Source organism: Rhipicephalus sanguineus, chromosome 9, assembly GCF_013339695.2.
Source record: "Rhipicephalus sanguineus isolate Rsan-2018 chromosome 9, BIME_Rsan_1.4, whole genome shotgun sequence".
In the NCBI taxonomy this organism is placed as follows: Eukaryota; Metazoa; Arthropoda; class Arachnida; order Ixodida; family Ixodidae; genus Rhipicephalus; species Rhipicephalus sanguineus.
Genome location: NC_051184.2, coordinates 145808302 through 145833549, shown reverse-complemented (window position 1 = coordinate 145833549; position 25248 = coordinate 145808302). Strand labels below are relative to the sequence as shown.

The 25248-nt window shown below is 44.1% G+C and overlaps 1 protein-coding gene across 2 annotated transcripts in view; it reads right to left on the bottom strand.

Annotated features, from left to right (window-relative positions):
* Positions 1-25248, bottom strand: part of LOC119403989 (receptor-type tyrosine-protein phosphatase mu) — a 963694-nt gene that overhangs the window by 335342 nt on the left and 603104 nt on the right. For both annotated transcript variants that reach the window (XM_049419317.1, XM_049419318.1), the window contains one exon: positions 4867-5021. In XM_049419317.1, the coding sequence (XP_049275274.1) occupies positions 4867-5021 (155 nt within the window). The remainder of the gene's footprint in view (positions 1-4866; positions 5022-25248) is intronic.

The window sequence follows — 25248 nt, the reverse complement described above, 5'->3', positions numbered from 1 at the left end:
GACTTGCATTTAGTTTTGTGTTGACCATTACCATTGTATGAACACATTGAATCACTGTACTTTAACACGATAGCTGAAAAAGATTGCTTAATAAAGTGAATCTGTATACCTCCTACACAATGTACTCGCGACTTGGACTTGGAAAAGGCATTTCGCTTTGAGTCGGACGTCGTTGTCGTGAATCATCTGCTCTTCACCGTAAACGTGATTGACGAGCCTTCCTCTTTTCATCAAGTTCGCTTTTCGGAAGTGCCTGTCGAGCTTGAAGATCTTTTTCATGCCACACTGCAGGCGGTACACTGCAGGCCGTACATTGCCGCCAGTGCACCACGAGAGCTCTGCACATTGCACGGAAGCGAGCGGCAGCGCGTCGGAGAGAAGGGAAAACGCGCGTTTTTGCCCCCAGTTTCTATTTTTATGCCAGAGATGGCGCTGCCTGTCAAGAGCAACAGCGCCACTAAGCGATGTTTGGGGAGCCTTTACGGCATCGCCTTCATCACAGAAGGCAATCGAAACGCGCTTCGCGAGAGTCTGGTAGCTGCTCCAGAAATGCTAACTCTCTTTTTCCTATTCCAAAAGTGGTCAAATGGATACCCGAAGTGAGCGTGTTTGTCTTCGTGTACAACTCTTTGAACTCATCCTTGCAGATAGAGGGATAATGAGAAAGAAACATGATTATGAATACACCAAAGACTCTGCAGGTGGACACTCTTATTATTCAAGAAAACCCTGGACCACGACCATCTTTCTGACCAAGTACATCAAGTTGCGCGGCAAGCTTGACAGCTAGGCTTCTCAATGTGCTCTGGTCCACCACCTTATTTATCGCATTCTTACAAGCCGCCGCGATCGCTAGAAGCTGCCATATGATAAGTTAGACGAAGCAGGTTTCTCGGAGCATAAAGCGGCAACATTTTTTAACTCTCCTTGCTCGGCGCACCTAATACACTCAACACTTCTGCGCACTTATCAACTCACAGCAGCTTAGATATGGAGCAGCGGTGATGCCATTCGTTTTCAAAGAAAGAAAATGAATTTCCTGAAACAGGTACAGCGTCTGATCGCTCCATAAAACGTTTATCTGTCCGTGGTCGTAATTTCGTTGCCGATTGTGGGAATTAATTTCACGCATGACAACAGAAAATAACAGCATCACAGAGTGTTCTGACGCTACAGAGCACCTGGTCAGCGTTAGCCTCCTCTGCAGTGCTGGAGTGCAACGCCGCAACCGCAGCGATCCTGCAGTGCATGGCCGTGAGACACGGAAGACAATCTTTTCAGCAGAATCGTTGGATAAATTATATTCAATAACTACGTCATTGCTGTATCGAAGGAAAACTTTGCCTCATTTCTTGGTTTCCCAGTGTGCGGTGGAAAATGAGCATGGCCGAAATGGAAGGCGGGGGGGGGGGAGGCTAGCGCTCCCTTGCTCCCCCGGTAGACACACGTATGACTCCAGCCAACCATTCCAGTTTTTCCTTGAAGCCGCAGATCAAATTTGATCAGTAGAGCTTATATATTACCAATCCAGCTGGCTAAGATGAACTGTCCAACTTTATGTTGTCGCGAATCTCTGTTTTTGTCAAGTGTACTCGAGAACACGCTCTGCGCAACAGAATGAGAAACTCGCGCGTAGCATAAGTATAGATGGCGGGCAGCGTGCTAGTTGCACGCTTGCCAACATGCATGTAACTTTGCCGCTTTGTATTTGTAGGCGGACCGTGCGTTGTGTTCGGGTGCGTCCTGGTGGGGGGAGGTCGCGTGTGCGCATCGGCTTATAGGACAGAACGGCTTAGAAAGGGTGTGTTTTATTTGCAAGTATTATGAAAAAAAAGGCTCCCTAATGGTCAAAACCACAAGTTTATTGTACCAGAAAGTAACCATGGCGCCAACCAGAGGGAGACAGTAAAGCCGTTTCTAATAAAAAGGGCCGGCAGTCAGTGCGTTAGCGCGCCATCACTATGCCTAGGTGACAGAGAGGCGATGTTCTTGAGCGATAGCTTGCAGAGGTGTAAAGTTTAAGTTGTGCGCTACCTCTTTTGCCTATCACTGGGCGTTGATCCTGTAATCAGCACGTGTTCCTTTGTGCCGGCATCAGTGTACAGCTTAGGTCAATGCAGGTTCCAGCATATGTCTGGAACCTGCATATTGCACACGTTGTGGAACCTGCATATTGCACACCAGCATATTGCAACGTGTGCAAACTATTGCACACGTTGTTTGCTATGCTAAAGAATGTATCCTCGGTTTGCTGGATATCCGACTTTCTTTCACGGCCTTCGAAATGTGTGTGCTTCAGCTCTACGAACTCACCTTTGATGCCTGTTTCATCAGGAGTTCCCCAGGGTTCTGTGCTAGGCCCCCTCCTATTCCTGCTTTATATTAATGGCCTCCCCTTGGACACCCCTGTGAAAATACGCCTTTTCCAGATGACTGCCTCCTATATCATGCTGTTAAACTCCGCTAGATCGCGCCACTCCCACCAATTCCTTCTTCACTTTTGCAGCTGGTCCAAATCTTGGCAAATGAATATTAACTTCTCCAAGACCATCATTATGTCATTTACCCGACGTTCATGCCCCTTGACATTTGACTATGGTTTTAACAATGTTAGTTTGTGCTGGCTGTTCGAATTCAAGTACCACGGTATCCTTATGACACACAATTTGTGATGGTCCAAACAGATTGGTCTCACATGCAAGAAGGCCCTTAAAAGATTAGATTATTTACATCGTATTCTCCGTCTTGCTTCTCAAGAAACCAAACTACTTACCTACAAAACTCTCATTTGCCCCATTCTCGAATATGGTCGCATGCTGTGGAACCCCCATAAGAAATGTGATACAAAACAACAAGAATCCGTTCAAACAAGAGCTGTGCGTTCTATATGCAAAAGATATGACAGGGATTTTTCTCAGTCGAATTTTCTTCCCCAACTAGGTCTCACTAGACTTGCCAAGCGTCGCCATGTTGAATGCCTGCAATTTCTTTCCACTCTAATGAATCCTCCCCGCCTCGACACCCCAGACAGTTATCTTAAGTTTTGCAGGCCCCTTTATAGGCGGAGCGACCAGGCCCTTTATTTATTTATTTATTTATTTATTTATTTATTTATTTATTTATTTATTTATTTATTTATTTATTTCAGTACCCTCAGGGCCCGAGGGCGTTACAGAGGGGAGTGGGCTACATTTTTAATACAACGTAGTTAAAAAACAAAAACTTGGGGGTGCCATAGATACAATGAACAAAACCAACAACAAACAGCGGACAGTTAAAGAACAAAAAACAGTTGATTTTGAAATGCAAAGCAAAACAGGCTCTATTACAATAATGAATCAACGCTAACGAAATAACACTCAAGCACAAGCACGTGCCTATGAACCAAAGAATGCATCGTTGCAGCAATATATGTCAACATATTGGCGTGTACAAAAAAAGGAAGACAAAAGGGCTACTCAAAAATGGAAATACTATAATCCTACCAAAATACCGTGATGACAACAGGTTAGTTACAGCAGCCTTAAACTTAGTAATCAGTAATCTCAACGACAGATCGAAGAAGGTGATTATTAACATTACGACATTTTTCACCCGCACAGACATGTTCAAATATAGGTTTTTTCCTTCAACTATAGAAGTGTGGAATTTGTTGTCCGGAAGTGTCCGTTGCTTACCACTCAAAGAATTTCTGGAAGCCTGTTCATGAATGTTGATTCGCTGTTTTTTTTTCTTTTCTCACTCCTGCAATAGGCTCATCGAGGCTGCAGCATGTAAAAAAATACAATAAAACGTCTTCACTTTGTCATCGTGCCCTTAGCACCATACCTATTTTCCTCGAGTAATGAACCAACTAGCCCAGCAACAAGCTCTGTTCACGTAGGAATACAGTTGCAACTCAATTTAGCGTAGTGCTGACGGCGCCCGAATTATTTCGTTAAATGGGGAATTCGAAAAACCGAGAAATTTTTAGGTCCTTCGAAATCTAAAATTGGAACGTAGCGACACCCGAAAGCTACCGCGACGTGTTATTTACCCCTACCATCTCCTTGGGTAATCGTGCTTTTAACGTACGAGGACGGACAACAGACACCACAAACACAGAGCGCAGACTAACAACTGTTTAATTCAGAAAGTTTTTTCATACATACAAGGGTGGCATCGCAAACACATGAGGTAAGATGAAAGAACACCTCACTGGGCATGCACAGACTAAACCTTAAGGTGTGTGCACCAAATGAATTTCTTTTGAAGAAAGATTAATGAATGGACGCAATCAGGTTTTAACCTGCGCATGTCTACTGAGTTGTACTTTTATCTTCTTTCATGTATTTGCGATGCCACCCTTGTGCATATATAGATGAAAAAATTTCCTGAAGCATGCAGTTGTTAGTCTGAGCTCTGTGTTTGGAAGAGAAATTCAGGCAGAGAAATTAAGCAGGAGAATTGCAGCGTCATCCAAGTCCTGTCGTGTGCTTTCTCCTTCGGCATGGTTTTTCTTGTGCGATTAAAATGCTGAAAATGCATCGAGAAGCGCAAATCAATCTCTGCTATATGGCTCAGATTATTAGCGGGAAAAGCGGGGGGCAGACAAGGAAGCCGTGGTTATGGCGATAGATAATCATGCATAGCGAGGTAGTTGGCATTCTAGATTATAAATCCTGATAGTACGTCACGCAGACAAGCTGCGCTATTGATCGTCAGCAGTTTCCCAAGTCTGCTACAACCATTTAATCACAATGAGAAATAGTCAACAGCCAAATGACCCTTCATTAGAAATGCGCCGATTGCATCAAATATTTCCTATCAAAGAAAATGCAGCTCGAAAACTACTAGCTGTTCGGGATAGGCCGCGAGGAATCTCACCTGCAGTGCAGCAGCAGCGGCGCCTTGCTGGACGGCGCGTGTACCTTGGCAAGCTCGATCATTTGAACGAGCGAGAGCGGGTGGGCCGGTACACCGTGGTCGGGCCACGCAGTGAAGTGAAACTGCTTCACCACGCGCTTGGATGCCGCACCAGACTGCATACAGAAGAGCACGCCGCACGCTATAGCACCACACTACAAATGATGGATATAAGAGTGCCAACATCCTCAATACATTTAAATAATAATAATACCTAAGGTTTAACTTCCCAAAACCATGGTATGCTTATGAGGGACGCCGTGGTGGAGGGCTCCGGAAATTTCGACCACCTGGGGTTCTTCAACGTGCACCGAAGTACACGGGTCTCAAACATTTTCGCCTCCATAGAAAACGAAGCCGCCGCGGTCGGGATTAGATCCCGCGACCTTCGGGTCAGCAGTCGAGCGCCATAACCACTAGACCACCGTGGCGGTGCAATACATTTAAATCGGTTTAAAAAATCGATGCACCAGAAAGCAAAACGAACTGATCAACACCTGACAGATAGTGGCCATTTGCGAGGTAGTTCGTGTTATACCAACGCGGCCGCTTCACAGCTGGACAAGGTCTGTGAATGTAAACCAGCGCTTCACGTAATAGATTCTGCGCCTACACGAGGTCCATGTTATCTTCTTGCTCAAGAGGTGACCGAATCACATGATGTCGCCTTCAAACAGGCCATCATATGAGATGTCAGTGCCTTCCAGGGCACTGCGGCCTACGTGGAAACGAGCAAGCCCATGCGGAGGCAAAGATGGCCAACGTTAACGCCACAATATTGTCCATTCCATTTTCACGGCCGCACACTAACGCCGTTGTGTATACTCTCCTCCGCGAAACTGCTGCAGCATATTTGTCTTTACCAAGTCATCGTCACCGCCGTCTTCACGAACTAGACCCAGACATGGAAGTTGAAATACCGTCAACCATGAAAAGGTGCAGCTGAAGCTCACTGCCAGATTGCGTCTAGGTGTGGCGTTCACTCGTCGCTACCTGCACCTTATCGGCCGTGCAGACAGTCCGAATCGCGAGGTACGTGGTACTCCAGAGAATACTTAACACCTCTTGTGCGTCTGCCCGCGCTATAGCATACAAAGAAAATCGACGATGGCCACGTTTTTGTTGAATTCTGCAGAGCAGCAAGCACCGAAAAACGTTCATTCGGAACCCACACGTCGTCATCAGCGCAGTACTTTTAAAGCTCTCAACACGTTTATGCGCGAGACTGAACTCGACAAAAACTGCAAACAGTTTTTGGACATTCAAGGTTTCCTCTCATCGCCACTTTCATCCTCATCATCAACGCCCTCTCGCTACTGCCTTTTCCACCCCCTTGCCTTTGCTAACGCTTAGTAGCAGGTTAGAAAATCGATTCAGGCCGACCTTTCAACTTTTCCCTCATAATAGACCTCTCTCTCTCTTTCTTTGAGTGGAAAGCTTCGCACTCCGCTCATACCGACAGGTCTTACTTTTACGAGCTTTGTCTAGAAGAACGCGGATGTTATGAACAGCAGCAACATTACACCTAATACTGCAGCTGATATTTCAGCCTTTGATGGCAGCCATAACTTCCTTTCCATCTCTGGTAGCGTGTAGAAATTTTCACCGCTAGATTTACTTTATAAAACACACTACACGCGCAATTTACCACGGCAATCTACCACCGAATTTATTCCGTCAACGAAATATCGGTCGCATGACATTTATTATCGCCATAAACCGGATGTGCCAGTTTGTAAAACCAAAACATACTCGAGTACTTTTCAACAGTGCACAGCGATGAAGTGTGGTTGTTTTCTATTTGGCGTTGGCATGGTTATAAACGGTGCATTCGAAAAGGGAGCGCGGTCGATCGACACTGCATCACGTGCCGCGTGCATTGGTGTTGCTATGCACGGTGGAATGACTTCCACGTTGTACGGGAAGCGGCTATGGACAAATAAAATGCCTGCGCTGTCAAATATCAGTTCAACTTACAGTGTACTATCGTTGTCACAGCGCAACAATGGCAACAGTACACATCTTAGTAGCTAAATGCAATGTAGCGTAGCAGTGGACTGGCCCGCTGAAATCGATTCCAACCACATTGTTAGATTTATTTAGCAAGCAGTACTGCGTGGTGCCCATTGATTATAAGAAAGCGTTCCCAAAAGCTCAAAGGGTGGGTTCGACTCTTTCCATGTAGCAGTTGCAAGTGCACTGCAAGAAACCGAAAGACCTGCGAATCGGACGTTCACTGGAAGCAAGATCGCATGTCTCGATGCATCACTGTTCATAGGCTAGTGCATTATGTCCCACAGACGAAGAGGACCGTTTCGGTCAAACGACTCACGTACTGTTAGCTCTTGGTTTTGTCAGAAACTCGCCACTGGAACATCGATAGTGAACGCACTGTAGGACTAGTCCAAACTAATATATCTCCGCCTGGGGTACCTTTGGCACCTCATTGGTTCACTGCATAAGGGCTTGTTCGGTAAAGCGTTCCAGCTGAACCTCATGATCTCAGCTGTGACGCGGAGTACTCGGCAGAGATATATAAAGCCCTCGATGACAAACACCGTTCGTGTAGTACCGCAGAGGGTGTGGCGGTTGGGACAGGCTATAACCAGACCCTGAGGTAAATGAGCAGAACGGAACGCTGCAGCGTTTGAGGCTGCGAAAACGCTCACTTCATTAGCGTTATGTTTCCGCGCCATGCCAGGCAACCGTATTGTCGAGCTTCTTTTTTTCAGTCCTACCGGGAGAAGCATTGTCGGTGAGAAAACTCCGTATGAGGATGCTGAAATGACAATACCATTTTCTTAAGTCCACCATGGATTTCGTTCCGTGGTCGAGACATTTGCTGATCTTCAAACTTGGTATGACGAATGCCGCAGTTGAGGCGGTTCGCAACAGAGATCCTCAGGACACACATGTATGGAAGCGGCCCATTCAGTAGATACGTACGATGAGGTTAATTGCTTTAGGCCACGTGAGGGTATACGCGATTTTTTACCCTCTCCGGGAATAGATAGGCGCACTTCAGGTCTTGATAAAGCCCATACTGGCATCTTTGCAACTTTTGCCGGAGCGAAGCCTGAAGGAATGATGCTCTCGTGGTGCGAAATTGATTCTGCAAAAGTGCTGTCTGGACGGTGGGTGTGAATCATCCATAGAGGGTGGCGATCATGACGGGTCAACAGCCGGAGACAAAGCCTTAAAGGTTCGCATCAGAGTGGGAGGTATGGGAGTCATGCGTACTTCCGCAGTAACTCCCTTTGTTGATGCACAGGGTGGGAAACCAAGACACGTTCTCAGTGCTTCAGCCTGCCGGCTTTCCACTGTGCGCAGGCAGGACGGGCGAAGGCTGGCCATAACAGGTAATCTGTATCGCAGGTAGCCTACTAAAAGTGTCTCATACAGTTGTAGCAATGACCTCTCTAATGGGCCGTATTTCATGCATGCTATATATCTAAGCATGTGCAATACAGTAATACGTTCTGGCAGGCTAGTTGGGTCATAGCGACAAACTTTCTTAAACTGCACGAGAAAACGAAGGCACAAGAACAACATTCAGAAACACCACGAGCGCAGACTGCCCGCTCTTTATCTTCTGGAAAGCAAGGGACAGATATTTCAAGCCTGAACCCGTACACGTGATCAATCTTTTCAATCTCTGCTGTGCCGACAAATTTACTATCATTGCTGAATAAGAGTGCAGCCCCAAGATAGCGGCCAAACGCACATCAGAAACACGTGGCACCAATCTCGCTGAGCTTCGTGCATGTGAAAAAGCAATCATACGAAAAATGCATGTGAAAAGCAAAACAAACAACCAAAAAGGCGGTTGTGGCATAACAAATAACCTATAACAAAAGGGGAAGCGACGATGACGTAACTTCGTCTGATGAAAACAAAAGATTTAACGCTCAACAAATGTATAAGTAAAACACACGAACACCTAAAGGTATGTCACAATGAGATACAACAATTAACAGGAGTAAAGGTGAGGGCGAGAAAATTATAAGCACTCAAGCGAAAAACTAACACCCATCTGCACATCTAATTTTGCGTCAAAACCACCAAACAAACAAAGGTAAAACGTCTAACAAGCGGCTTTTTACAAGGCACTCTCCAGAAAAGCAACTACTTCTGGCGACAATGAAAGAGACGGCGTGCTAATACATTTGTCATCATTATGTCATCATACAAGTGATGACATAATGACATTTATCTATACTTGTAATACAGCGTTCAATGTAGTTATGTTTACCGAAACATGGTACGATGATGACACTGAGCATCTTGTGATGCCCGGGTACAACCACTTCTTCTTAAATCGCAAAGAAAGTAGAGGAGGTGGTGTGGCCTTGCAAACTAATTTTTCTGGATTTCAGTTGGTTCGTGACTACACTGTTGCCACCGAAAACTATGAAATTTTGTGCGTTAGGAAAGACTCCCAAATGTTTGGGGTTATTTATCGACCACCGCATGGTAGCATACGCGAGTTTCTTGGTTTTTTCGACAAACTGCTCTCGTTTGCGAGCAACAATGCATATAGCCTAATTATAGGTGGCGATTTGAATATTGATGTATTGAAAGATTCAGCGCCTGCTGTTGACTTGCTGCTCACACTGCAATGTAATGGGTTCCGCAATGAAATCACTGCGCCAACCCGTGTTACCACTACATCCACATCTTTGCTTGACCTGTTCATCACAAACACAGTTGCTGAAAACGTAATTTCCCGCGTCATAATCTCCAATTTGAGCGATCATCTGCCTATCATGCTAATACTTGAACAGCAATCAACGCTTAGAAAACGAAATGAAAAGAAAACATACCGAGACATATCAACACGTACACTTGAGGATTTTAGGCAAAGACTTTTGCTCATAAATTGGAGTGAGGTAACGGCCCTTACAAATGTGAATAATGCGTAGGATAAGTTTCTACACATATTTAAACAGCGTTATTACGCTTCCTTCTCAGTTAAAACATACGACGGGTTCAAGAGGGCTCGCAAACCGTGGGTCACTCGAGACTTGCTAAAATTAATCAACGTGAAGAACAGGATGTTTGAGGTATTCCTTAAGACACGCAACAGCGAAACGCTGCGGGAATTTAAATGTTTTCGAAACAAATTGAACAAAGCTATTTTGAAAGCAAAGGAAGATTATTTTAGAACAATTTTCGACAATGACTGCCTACGAAAGAGTGACGTAGTCTGGAAAAATTTAAATAATCTCTTGAATAGAAAGCCAGTATCAGACGCCGTTGACTGTATGGTGGTTGATAATGTGTTACTAAGCGGCGAAACACTCGCGAGCAGTTTCAATGATTTTTTGTACAGATAGGAAGCACTGATACTTCCCCGGTTACTTCTGTAGATGTTCTAAGAACATCACAGTCTTTCTTTTTTTCAGCCTACTTCTGTTTCTGAGGTGATTACCCTTTTTTCCGGCCTTCGGAATAGTCGTAGCCCTGATGCTGACGGATTAGTAATCAAACCCGTTAAGTACGTACTAGGTTTGATTGCCCCTGTCATCGCACACATATTTAACAAAGCAATCTCATGTGGCGTTTTTCCAAGTAGCATGCGAGTTGCTAGAGTCACAGTAATTCATAAAGGAGGCGACAAAAATAGCTTCTCCAACTACCGTCCAGTCTCAATATTGCCAGTGTTTTCGAAAGGCCTTGAGAAAGTTATTAATACCCGCATCGAGAGCTTTAGTAGAAGATTTAATCTCTTAACTACCTATCAGTTCGGATTTAGAAAAAATCGTTCCTCAGAAGACGCACTCTTGCTTCAAAAAGAGCTCATATTAGAAAACATAGAAAACAAGACATTGACGGTAGGACTATATCTCGATTTTAGCAAAGCCTTCGATCGTGTCAATCATGCTGTTCTCTTACAGAAAATGGAATGCTATGGTTCTCGGGGAGTTGCATCACAACTTCTTCGCTCCTACCTAGATGAAAGACTTCAATTTACCGAAATAGGCACTCACAGATCACGTCTGCGGCGTATCTCTTGTGGAGTACCACAAGGCAGCATTTTAGGGCAAATACTTTTCCTCTTTTACATTAATGATATAATAAAATTAAACACCACGTGTCACTTCATCATTTACGCCGACGATTGCACCGTATCTTTTAAAGGCCATGAATTATGTAGCATTCAAGCTGAAGCAAGTGCGTTCTGCTCGAAGCTGAATGACTGGTGCAAGGCAAACAGCCTTGTATTGAATGAAGCCAAAACTAAGTGTGTTATATATCGTGCTCGCGGAGCGCTGGCTGTATGTAGTACCTAAGGAGCTTGTCCTAGGTCCGTTCACTGTTCGCATTGAAAAATGCGTTAAAATACTTGGCATCATCTTCAACGAGCACATGTCATGGAATGACCAGGTAAACGCGGTTACGTTGAAATTGGCTGTGTAGGACTAATTAGCCGTCATCGACACATACTGCCAGCTACAATAAAGAGATTACTTTACGACGCGCTTTTTAATTCCCACCTATGTTACTGCTTCCTGGTATGGGGTAAAACTACAGCTCTTAATATGTCAAAACTGAGCGTGTTACAAAAGAAAATGGTTCGACTTATTTCAAATGCTCCCTTTCTAGAACATACCGCCCCTCTTTTCAAACAGCACCAAATCGTGAAAATATTAGATCTATATACCTACAAATTGCTATGCTGCTACAAAAAGGCAGCACTCGGAAAATCGGACACATTTCTTAAACTCGCGAACCTTAAACAAAACGTAATTTCCTATCATGTTCGATATCAACCGCCTTGGCACGTTCCGTTCTCACGCATCCAAGACATCGTCCCAAGAACATTAAACTACTTCGAAACGCAAGGAACACATGTTTTATTTCACACAAAAAAAAAAGAAATTAGAGGTCTGTTCACGTAACAATTCAAACTTGCCTTTTCCAATATTGGAGTATACACGCATTTCGCAAGTTGTGTTTTCCTTCGTTATTCATATGCTGTATATATATATATATATATATATATATATATATATATATATATATATATATATATATATATATATATATAATATGTGTGTATACTATGCGCATGCATATCTGTACATAACTGCGCATTGTACATTTTAACGTACTTGAAGTGCTTAGTGTATTTCCTTGCATTTTTTTTCCACTTTTTTTTTCTTCTTGTAAAACCTTGTAAAACTAGTGTACCTGCGCCCGTAGTGAATGCACTACGGTATCAATGTGTAATTGTGAGCAACTATTAATATGCATTTTTTTTTCACTTTTATCAAGTGCTGTACCCTGTCGTTTCACCGCCGATGGGTGGCTGGGGCTTTGTCAAGCTGTCATTGGACAGCTTTTTTCCCGGCCACCTTTTTTCACCGTAAATGTTCTTGTTTTTGGTGAAAATAAAGTTCTTTGATTGATTGATTGATTGATTGATTGATTGATTGATTGATTGATTGATTGATTGATTGATTGATTGATTTTTCGCCAGGTTTTTTTATGTGATACGCCTCGACAATCTCCCTTTCGGTCTGGTCCCTCGATTTTAACAGGAACTTGGTGTTTTCAAGAATAGTTCTGCATGAACTTCTTCGTCCGCCTTAGTCTTTTCCTGTACATCTGTCACAATGTTGCTTCAAAGTACCTCCTGCATTGTTGGTTACATACCAATGGTGTTCCATCGCCCTATCGTTAAAACACCTTCCAGACTGCCCAATATACAAGCTTCCACGTGTCAGTGAAATGGAGTAGACCACCCACGAAACGCATTCAGTGCAATTCATCCGGTGTCTTGTAAGACATACGCTTACTCTTTCCTGTCACCATGGGGCATACACTACTAAGTTTACATGGAGCTGAGAAGACGACCTTGACACCGGACCGGCTTGCCACTTTTTTAACGTCATGAGATACTCGATGAATGTAAGGCATGACCTGCAGTTTGTCTTTCTGAAAATTCTCCTTTGGTGGCCTCTTACCTTTCAGTCTTTGTAGGAGACTTTCGCAAGCACCTGCAATTAAGCTATGAGGGTAGCCAGCCGAAAGGAAGCGCCCAACTTGCGGCGAACCGTCAGTAATCGTTGCTAGGCCTTCGTTATGTACGAAATTACCGAGCTGCTCACCCCATCTATTCGTTGTAACACTTCCCCATAGCGGGTGATGCTCGTTGAAGTCTCCAATTAGTATATGGGGCCCGGGGCAGCTTTGAATGACAGAACTCAGGTACTTGCTGTCAAATCTCCCGTTCGCTGGTTTGTAGCCTGTCACGCTCATGCGATGAAAATACTAAATAACCTGGGGTTATTCAGTATTTTCATCGCATGAGCGTGACATGTGATATCAGGGCTGAAGTATTGGAGATACAGATACAAGATACTGCCGCAAAAATTGTATCTGATACGATACTCGAAATCGCGTATGTCGTTTAAAATTCTTTTTTCAACTAATGAAAGGTAAGTACAAGATCGACACGCCCCACCTTCTGGCATATTCGTCAGGATACGATACCAGGCACAGACACCCACTAGCTGTAACACCATTCACGACACGTGTCAACTGTTTTAAGTATTTTTCTTTCCTAGAACGATAGTGGATTCGAACAAATTGCCCGATAAAACTGTGACACAGGTGTCAACTGTTTTAAGTATTCTTTCTTTCCTAGAACGATAGTGGATTGGACCAAACTGCCCGATAAAACTGTGACACAGGTGTCAACTGTTTTAAGTATTCTTTCTTTCCTAGAACGATAGTGGATTCGAACAAATTGCCCGATAAAACTGTGACACAGGTGTCAACTGTTTCAAGTATTCTTTCTTTCCTAGAACGATAGTGGATTCGAACAAATTGCCCGATAAAACTGTGACACAGGTGTCAACTGTTTTAAGTATTCTTTCTTTCCTAGAACGATAGTGGATTGGACCAAACTGCCCGATAAAACTGTGACACAGGTGTCAACTGTTTTAAGTATTCTTTCTTTCCTAGAACGATAGTGGATTGGACCAAACTGCCCGATAAAACTGTGACACAGGTGTCAACTGTTTCAAGTATTCTTTCTTTCCTAGAACGACAGTGGATTCGAACAAATCGCCCGATAAAACTGTGACACAGGTGTCAACTGTTTTAAGTATTCTTTCTTTCCTAGAACGATAGTGGATTGGAACAAATTGCCCGATCAAACTGTGACACAGGTGTCAACTGTTTTAAGTATTCTATCTTTCCTAGAACGATAGTGGATTCGAACAAATTGCCCGATAAAACTGTGACACAGGTGTCAACTGTTTTAAGTATTCTTTCTTTCCTAGAACGATAGTGGATTGGAACAAATTGCCCGATAAAACTGTGACACAGGTGTCAACTGTTTTAAGTATTCTTTCTTTCCTAGAACGATAGTGGATTGGAACAAATTGCCCGATAAAACTGTGACACAGGTGTCAACTGTTTCAAGTATTCTTTCTTTCCTAGAACGATAGTGGATTCGAACAAATTGCCCGATAAAACTGTGACACAGGTGTCAACTGTTTTAAGTATTCTTTCTTTCCTAGAACGATAGTGGATTGGACCAAACTGCCCGATAAAACTGTGACACAGGTGTCAACTGTTTTAAGTATTCTTTCTTTCCTAGAACGATAGTGGATTGGACCAAACTGCCCGATAAAACTGTGACACAGGTGTCAACTGTTTCAAGTATTCTTTCTTTCCTAGAACGATAGTGGATTCGAACAAATTGCCCGATAAAACTGTGACACAGGTGTCAACTGTTTTAAGTATTCTTTCTTTCCTAGAACGATAGTGGATTGGAACAAATTGCCCGATCAAACTGTGACACAGGTGTCAACTGTTTTAAGTATTCTTTCTTTCCTAGAACGATAGTAGATTCGAACAAATTGCCCGATAAAACTGTGACACAGGTGTCAAATGTTTTAAGTATTCTTTCTTTCCTAGAACGATAGTGGATTGGAACAAATTGCCCGATAAAACTGTGACACAGGTGTCAACTGTTTTAAGTATTCTTTCTTTCCTAGAACGGTAGTGGATTCGAACAAATTGCCCGATAAAACTGTGACACAGGTGTCAACTGTTTTAAGTATTCTTTCTTTGCTAGAACGATAGTGGATTGGAACAAATTGCCCGATAAAACTGTGACACAGGTGTCAACTGTTTTAAGTATTCTTTCTTTCCTAGAACGATAGTGGATTGGAACAAATTGCCCGATAAAACTGTGACACAGGTGTCAACTGTTTTAAGTATTCTTTCTTTCCTAGAACGGTAGTGGATTCGAACAAATTGCCCGATAAAACTGTGACACAGGTGTCAACTGTTTTAAGTGTTCTTTCTTTCCTAGAACGATAGTGGATTGGAACAAATTGCCCGATAAAACTGTGACACAGGTGTCAACTGTTTTAAGTATTCTTTCTTTCCTAGAACGATAGTGGATTCGAACAAATTGCCCGATAAAACTGTGACACAGGTGTCAACTGTTTTAAGTTTCTTTCTTTCCTAGAACGATAGTGGATTGGAACAAATTGCCCGATAAAACTGTGACACAGGTGTCAACTGTTTTAAGTATTCTTTCTTTCCTAGAACGATAGTGGATTGGAAGAAATTGCCCGATAAAACTGTGACACAGGTGTCAACTGTTTTAAGTATTCTTTCTTTCCTAGAACGATAGTGGATTCGAACAAACTGCCCGATAAAACTGTGACACAGGATACACTATCGCAGTTTGAATCGCACCTTCAGTAGGAAGGACTTTCTTGTCTGGCTGAGATTTTTCGTGCGTTTCTTTTTTCCCCCTTTTTACTCGTGCTAACTCATTGTCTTTTCGATTTTAAGAATTTTGGAATAACGTCACTTGCTATTTCTTTTGTTCTTTTAAGTGCATGTGCGAACAAACTAATTGATTGTTGCCCTTGTTATTTTTCTGTTTTTGCGCGCTAATATATGTACCACGCTGCCAAGATCTTGCAGAAGATTGCAGTATGTATAAATAAATAAATAAATAAATAAATAAATAAATAAATAAATAAATAATAAATAATAAATAAATAATTAAATAAATAAATAAAATACTTGGCAATTGCATCTTAAGATACTGTAATACATTCTCAAATTTGTTATTATAGATACATATAATGTATCTCAAAAGTTTTGCCCTTCTTGCTCAAAGTACATTAGTTTCCTTCCAAAATAACTTATTGGGGTTTGTTTTAGCTTCTTCACAGGACAACTCTTTGTACACTTCGCCGACAGCGGTACTTACTTACTTTGCACAGCTTGCCGACCATCTAGCAGGTTGCCGTATAATCACAATAACTTCAATAAGAAGCCTTATCACGACGGCGCAAATACCGGTGTGGACTTGTACCTTGTCCGTAAAATACAGCTTGCACAATACCGTATATCCGGACAGGTGTACAGCAGCAACAACGCTGGTAGCGACATTTTTTTAGGGGAGGGGGCAGACGCATGGTGTATACTAGGGGTTTGAGCCATTTCGCTCGCGGCCCGGCCCGCACACATGATCGTCTTCGTTTTATTTGTTTTTATTGTCTAAATAAGTATGTTCGTGAGCTGCACAGACATGACTGGTCTCAAGCGTTCCTTTCGTGAGGAACATGTGGTCACCATGTGCTAAAACATAACCGCGGAACAAAAACTCCATATTTCAGAACCCGCGTCCAGATATCAGTCATTCTGTACATCGCAATCGATGTTTCTCGAATCCTGACTCCAAGTCCCCTTCAGGAATGACCTATATATGAGATATCGGAAAGGTTTCCATTCAAACGTCATTTTGTTCAAACTCTCTCCCACCATCTTCACTGTCCCGGCCCTTGCAACTAGATTTCGCGACTGCTGCCCCCTGGCTATCAGCTCAGTTTCAGACCCCTGGTGTATACGTAGATGACGTAAAACTGCAATGAATTGTCATATTCTACTTATCTGATGGAGTGAAGGATTCTTTGTTGATATACTCAGTAAGATGCAATCTTTTTATCAATTTTTCATCAACGGGAGAACATGTGCAACACAGAAACGTCTCAGACGTATTGTATAGTTCCATAAAGCGTCGCAGCACACCGCCGCTATTCGCGCTATTGCCACTTACAGCTCCCACTACGTGGCGATTAGTAATGCGAAAAATATTTAAGAAAGCCTGAAACAGGAAAACAAATATAAGCAAAATAGAGACCTGGTTTTGTATCAAACATTCACATTGACTGAGTACAGAAACACAATACAGACGGCGCCCTTAATAGCTATGAGCATGAAGCATATGCTTGATGGCAAAAGATTATTCGCGGAGAAAGTGTATAGTAACCACTTTTAAAGTTTCGCGCCTTTTCACTTTGCTATATTCGGCGACAACTTTTCTTGGCACCACTGTGGAAGCTACAGAGCCAAAGTGCATGCATGCGCGCGCGTCAAGAAATTGTACCTATATTTATTTTCTAATTCGAAAAGTTACCTAGCTCAAATAATTAAAGATTTCTTCATTATGAAAAGAGAACGAGTATGGGAAGCCATTCGTGAAGAAATGTTATTATAAACTTCAAGTTTGTTTCTGTCTTTTTTATTTCTTGGACAGCACCACGTTTTCCTCACGCCTGCACCACATTTTCCTCACGCCTGCTCTCTCAGAGTCTCAGGAAACATGGCGTCCGCGATGCCGCCTGAACCGTTGGCCTGAACCGTGTGCGGCCGCATACTCGCCGTGTCGTTCTCCGAAGAAGCTGTACTCTAAATGTGACAGAAAGTGGCTATCAAAGCAGACCACGCAAGTTATCTGCAATGTCATCGCTGGAGTGAGGCGCCGTCAGCGTGACTTGTCTGCAAATGCAGTGTGCCGGACTGTCGCCGAGCTCACCGAAGTGAGCGAGCGAACAGTTAGCGTATCAAGGCTGAAGCTCTGCGGGCCCCACTAGCCTCCCGGAAGCGCAAGAAATTGAATTGCTCGGGCCAAACTGAGACGCGCATCACCGGCAAGACGCGGCTACTGCGCTATTACACGTTTGCGTTGGCAGCATTGCGGCGCAAAGTGCACAGCTACTTCATGCGCAATGAAATACCTACAGCCGAGAAACTACGCAACGACGTGATCAGCAACCCTGACATGGACATGCCGACCAGCAGCACTCGTACGATCCAACGAATGCTGAACGACTTGGGGTTCGCGTTCCGAAAAAGAACAAGGAATTCCGCGTTGCTCGAGAGAGACGACATCATTGCTTGGCGTCGAAAGTACCTCCGGACCATCCGAGAAATGCGGAGGCAGCGGCGGTAAGTTCTTACGTTCTTTTTATTTCTGCAAACTTTCTGTTCACTACGCGTGATTGTTGGTAAAAAAGTTGACGCGAATGGTGAGCATGCGTGTTTACCAACTGGTTAGCGAAAACGATAGGTGTGCTTTGCATTTGTGATCGCCAAACGTGTGCTATTGACGTGAGTGATCGAAAGCCTTACATAATCCTGACTTAAGTCGCAGCAAAATTCCCCATTGAAATATGGTGGCTGTTCATGTTTGCGCTTGTACGGTAAATAATAGTATTCGCCGAGGATTCCGTTGCACGTGGTGCAGGTTTAACTCAGCGTTGTGTATTGCAGCGTTTGACGTGGCATCGTTTGAGAAGACTTGCTGCCGTTTTTCCGCGTAGGAGCAAGGAGTCTCAATGGCTTGGAGAAAGGAACAGCTAGTGACGGCCCTCTGAATTGTAGATTTTTTTGACCGCTGCGCATGTAATTGGGACGTGGTTCCATCAGCTTTGACATACAGCCTGCAGGGGCGTAGGCAGAATTTCTTTAAACCACTCGTCTGAGCTTGAGGCCGGGTCGTACTATGTGGTCGAGTGTCATTTTCTGCTCTGTATTCCGTGGAAGAAAGAAAATTTAGGGGGGGGGGGGCCTGCAACAAGTTTTCTTTCACACAGAGTTTTGCCAGCTTATGTATGTTATATGTATTCACATGGGTTTTGTCAGTGCACTTTTTTTGCCCTTAAACACAGGCATAACCTCGGATGAAGGCTGTCTGCTTTGTTAATGAACTCTTGCCAGGGAAAGTGCGCTGTTAACAATAAGACTGCTTTCTATTTTACAGGACCATCTACTACCTTGATGAGACCTGGGCAAACGCCGGCCCTACAAAGGGGAGAGTTTGGACAGACACCAGCGTGTTGACTCGGAAAGACGCATTTCGTTAAGGGCTCTCAACTTGCTTCTGTGCATAGGCGTATATACCGGGGGGCCAAGGGCGGCGCTAGCACCCCCCCACTGAGAAATGTTAGGCGAGCGGAGCCCCCCCCCCCCCTCACTTTGGACAGTGGTCATTGTCGGATGCAGCCTGGGAAACCAACAAGGCAGGCAAAATTTGGGGACTCTTTAAGTTTCGCCTTTAAGAGTTGAACGCAATAGCGAAATCCCGCCCCTAGTGCGCACTTCAACCACTAAGTGCATACTTATTAATGTGTGTTGTTACACACACATGCACACAGACACACACACGCGCGCGCGCGCGAATGGTACATCAGGTGTTTTATCTAAAGCAAGAGTCGCATGGCCTCCAAGATAAACGCCGCGCTTGCCATCTTGGAGGCCATAAACAGTCTCACAATGCCTCACAGATGGCAGCACATTATCTAGCGTTTGCTGTTCGCTTGATCAACGCCTCATCCGGAAAGCCAGCGTTGGCTTGATATGTTTTCCGCTAGATTGACATAGTTGTCCATTTTTAGAGCTGTTTGAAAGTTCGTGTGTGTTTTTAGCGGCGATGGCTGCACTATCCCGGTCTTTTTCGACGTAGTTTGATGGCCTCCCAAATGTGCCTACAAATCGCCGAATGGGCTCCTTTTCGTCGTGACACCTGTCGAACAAAATGCGTTAAGGAGACTCCTTCCACTACATGACATTTATGTAGTGTTTTTTTTTTCCGATGCAGCTGCATGTAACATCGTGGCTTTGTGGTAGGACACTTGCTTGCCACGCGAACGGCCCGGGTTCGATCCTCAATGGGACCGAAAGTTTTATTCTTCATTTTATTTGCTTCTTTCTCGATTTTTCGCTCACGGACGACTTTTCGCTCACAACCAACGGTGCCGACGCCGACGGCGGAATTTCTGCGACACGAGCTCTCTAACGCTATCGCGTTAAAAATTTGCTTGAACGGAGGAAGAACGTAATTGTGTAATACAATTTGTCCTACGAGTCAGCTGTGACGACTGTCCTCCGTGTGCCATGACCACGCAGTGCAGGGCCTCTACTGTGCGGGCTACCTATTGCACGCTTTCGCGTCTTGCGTTCGAGCATTGCAGAGGAGGCTACTGCTCAGCAGGGGCTCTATAAGATTACAGCGTGATCGGTGACGCAAATAACGGCGGGAACCAGTAAACGTTTTACAGTGAAACCTCGGTGATACGATCACAGTTCATACGTATATCAGGGTGATACGAATTTTTCGTTGGTCCCGGCCAAGGCCCATTGGCATGCAATGTAATGGATTACGGTTGTTGCGAACCGATTTTCACCCAGTGACGTCTCATACGAACGTACGCTAGCGGCCTGGTACGAACAGGTGCTGTCCGCGCTGTCGTGGAAGATGCGCCAAGCACGTGCGAGCGCGGGAAAGCAAGCGTGGGCATGCGCGCCGCACCGCCAAATCGTCAGAATCACAGTGTAAGAAAAACACTTTTCTGACGGTCAGAAAAAACTTTCAGAGACACGTCACGACCTCAGACATTGTGTGCGCGAATCTTTGAAGCTCTTATGTGCCTCCATGTGCCTTCGCGTTTAGATGCGAGATGACATTTGCGCCATGCTTTTAAATGCGAAGCATTTCTTAGCGAACCTCTGGCGCTTTGAGCGTTTCTATCTACGTATCTATCTATCTATCTAGCCGCCTACGTCTGGGTGCTCACATGATCGCCTCTTTAACTTGGTGTAGACAAAAATTTGCATGAGAGGGTAAGAGGATTTGACGAATATGACTGCTGGGTCATGACATGAATAACGTTAAAATCTTGTCGCGTACGTCGTCAAACCCTTTCCACTAGACACGTGTGGCACATACCCGTTTACCACGGGACGCGGTGTACGGGTATGCGCCACAGGTGATTGACAGTTTATATCTACCCAGGAACGGCGAGAACAGACATTGTTAACCTAAATGCTAGAGCGTTAAGGAAAACCAACATCGACAGCGTTGACTCAACGAATGGAAAGAATGAAAATTAGGATCCCAGCAGGAATCGAACCCAAGCATTCTGCGTGGCAATCATGTATTCTACCACTGAGCCACGCCAGGTCTATAAATTGGTTTAGAAAAACAGCCTACGCAGGCGTAATGGCGGTGCAACGTCAATTGCGATTGTGGTGCTGGCTATCTAATTTTACAAGAAAGCAATAAACACTACATGATGCTCCTACGATGTCTACTCCTACGATACAGGCGTAATATCAGATTAAGGTCTGTAGTTCCAGTGTTGGCTCCGCTTTTATAGCAGTCTAATAAACATTACGTTTGTATTCCTATGATTCCGCAAGCTATATTGACGCATTGCACGACCCCGGAGGAATACATTAACGAAACTTAGATATGATATCCACATCACCGCACCGTAAAATGCACTTAGTTCGCCAGAGCGACGCAGTGTCCTCTTCATTTCTTACGAGGCTGGGCGATGGCCTCATGCTGACCGAGGATGATGCCAGATTTATTGACAGCCGCTTTGTAGACTCGGCTACGTAGGCCACATACGCCCAGGTAGTCTACAAATACGACAAACATCCCCTGATGTTGGTCTACGTAGCACCGGCCTACCAGCCTCGACGGCCTATACGTCAACAACGCGAAGGGTGGCTTCAGGTTCCGACATGTCGTCGGCTCTGTCGACAGACAATTTGTCGACGAAATGACCGAGGCATCCACGAATTCCAACAGCTCTACTATACCGCATACTTCACTACACATGAGCCCCTCGTCACCACGATCGCGACCGGATCCTATAACAAGTCATGACCAGCTGCTGGTGCTCACTGATCACGGTGATGATGCCCTTGTTCAAGAACTGTCAAGAACTTCTTGCACACATGCACACGCGTTCGTGAAACGTGCGTGCGTTCTCGGGACACGTATAAGCACTACATATCAGCTTACCGCTTCTGGTGTTGGTAATACCCACGTTGCCATTGGCAGCGTTACCCAACCGTAAACAACTGGTTATATAACACATATGTGGCTCTTCAACATATGAGTGTGCGTGTAAATTTTATACGAATCTTTAGCGACATTTTGTAACGTGTTTTGTAACCTACCCGCCGCATGCTTCGCATACATCGACTCCCACGGCACGTGGGATCTGCCGAATTTTTTTTTCTAACGCGTCGACGCGGGCTGCTGTCGTTGTACTGTGTTTATACGTGCCTGCCTCGCGCATCAGACATCCTATGAAAAGTGGACGATGACCAAAAGAAGGCGAGGACAGTCTTGGCGAAGGAGTCAGGCCTCACAACGTCAACATGCTCGACCGTTGAAGTCTCACTTGTGTGGGCACAGCCGTAAATCTCCCAGAAAACATCCCGAACACCTCCGCAATAACAAAATCATAACACAGGACCGTGGTTCTGTAATTTTGTGGCATTGATCCATCGCATTAAAGCGCTTGTTTTGTTACTTTGGCTGCAGTACTCTGGTGTCTTGCAAAAACACATACTAAAATTTGGAAGGGGCTAATGCTGTCGCGGGTCACAACGCACCTGGTTCATTAATTAAATACTCGCGTACGGCCGTATATTTACGAGTGCTGGTATGGTTGCCGACATCTAGAAACTTAACTAACAATCATTCAGGGATTTTCCTGACGTTGCTGCGGCCCTGAGAAACAATAAATGAAAATGTACGCCGGCTTTCTTTTGTCGCATGCTAATTTTCCATGCTTTCTGGTGATACGAATTTCGGATGATACGAATATTTTTGGTGGTCCCGTGAAATTCGTATCACCGAGGTTTCACTGTATAGCCCGATCAAACGCTCTCTTTTTGCAGGAAATTTAGTTTCTTTGAAAACGATTAGCATCGCCACTGCTCCATATTCAAGCTGCTGTGAGTTGATGAGCGTGCAGAAGTGTCCAGTATTTTAGTTGTGCCTAGCCAGGAGAGCCAAAACAAAGCTTTAGTCTTCAATTAACCTGCTTCATCTTGCTTATATGGTAGCCTGCAGCGGTCGCGGCGGCTTGTAACAAGGCAGTGTAGCCGAGCACATTGAGAAGCCCAGTTTTTGAGTTTTCCCCGTAATCTACCTCTCCAGGGAGATGATCAGCGTCCACGGATTTGTGTACTAAGAAGGCTACGCACCTGCAAAGGATTGTGTCTGTTCCTAATAATGTTTATTTCTCTCTTTCCTCTCTGTCAGCAACAATGAGTTCACAGAGAGTTGTATACGCGCAAAAACAGCTCAACATCGTTATACTACTACTGAAAGTATCTATTACACACATATGAATCCATCTCGTCCGCTGCTAAAAGTAGTCGCTGCCAACGTGATTTGCAGGCAGCTTTCTTGAATTACGTTCAGAAAGAGACACTGCCTGGCTATTCCGAAAAAAAAAAAAAAAGATTGTTCAGCACAGTTATGCGCTGCCTATCGTGCCGACTTCATTCTAACGCCGCGAGTTTTCGCATACTTGTGACGTCGCGTAAGAAGGAGGCAATTTTATGGCACACCGAAAATTTTCGATGAATAGGAAAGAACCGATGACCAATAATACGCCGTATTAAAATATCTTATTATTATTTTTTCTTTACGCAGTCACGCGTAAGTGATAATTACGCAGTGGATCACACGCGTCATTTGTTACGTCGTGTTACGAGCAGGTGCTGTGAGCATGACCCAGACAATTTCGACCAATCATTAACAGCTAAACACCTATGTAGGGCTCCGTGTTTTCGGTTTTATCCGAAAAAATGCAATAAACATTCGCCGGTAAAATTTTTGACAATTCGGATTTATCCGATAAACTCCGATTTCAAGGGTCAATATGACCTGGTTCCGTTCTTTATCGAAAGGGCAAGTTCTAAGCGCTCATTGATACATCTTCTGGTTTGACCAATTTAAAGTTTAGCGCGCGTAGCTGTATTAGGCGACGTAGCTGTATTGCGCTCCGACTCAGCTTCCTACATGCAGAAGCTTCACAAGGACTTGCAACAAGTTGTACGACGCATGTTGCATATGTGCATAGTTCAGCTGATTGTTCTTCTTTTTATATTTTTTGTTTGTTTTCATTTTTCTTGTTATGGCCTCTTTCTTCTTCTTGGTGAGACAGCCGGCTCTATTATAGCCTACCTTCTGATGTTATTTTCTTTTCTATTTAAATAAAACGAAGTTTGAGCTCGAGTGAGTGGTCGAGAAAAGGTTTAGGTAGTCCGGATGAGGGAAATTTAGTGAGTCTGAGTCACAGTGAGCTCTCTGAGCAAAATATTTTTGAGTAATTGAACTCCAGCTTTTTTTTTTCTTTTTTTTTTGCCGACCTATGGTAACAAGTGCGAAATCTCAGTTGCCATGCATTTCCAGGTGAACGTTGTTACGGTTATGTTCTGGGTCATGACTCACGCGTGTAAAATGTCATGTTGCATCGAGTGCCAGAAAAAGGTGTGTAATGGTTATCATATGTTCTATGTCGCAAGTGCATTAATGTTATGAATGTCAGCAAAAAGTTGTTGTGGTTATCAAATTCTGTGCCACAAGTGCAAAACAATATGTTGACACAGAGTGCCCAAAAATATTGTATTCCCCACTGCAGAAAAGCTTTCTTATTTGCGCTTGAAAGCCTATATGGAAATGCCTTTGTTGTCGGACATATGATCAATTTGAAAAAATGTAAAGTGATTTGTGAATTGGACAAGGCTGATTTGTTACCGAAGCGTCTGGAAAATCCAGGTTTAGAGCAACAAGAACTTTTCGCCTTTTTGTTTGCAATGTGCCTTCTTGTGCTGTAAAATATATTTACTTGCCTTTTGCTTTCCTGCTGTTTCAAATCCCGCCTGGATGCAATGCAATAAAGGATAAGAACGGTTTCTTATGCTTTATTTTCTTTTCTACCAGTGACGATCGGTATCATGGACAATACCTGTTACATACTGCATGTACAGATGGAAAAACACCGGTGACCGTTATGCTCTGGGAAGGTGTGTGACCAGCGAAGCTTGATAAAAGAATCTGCGTCAGTCTCTTTTTAATTAAGCGTGAGCTCTCTTTAAATCTATACCCAATTCAGCGGCAACATGGTACTTGCATTCCGTATTTTTCGAATACAATGCGAGCTTTTTCACCAAATTTTCGCTCCTAAAGTCGCCCCTCGCGTTACA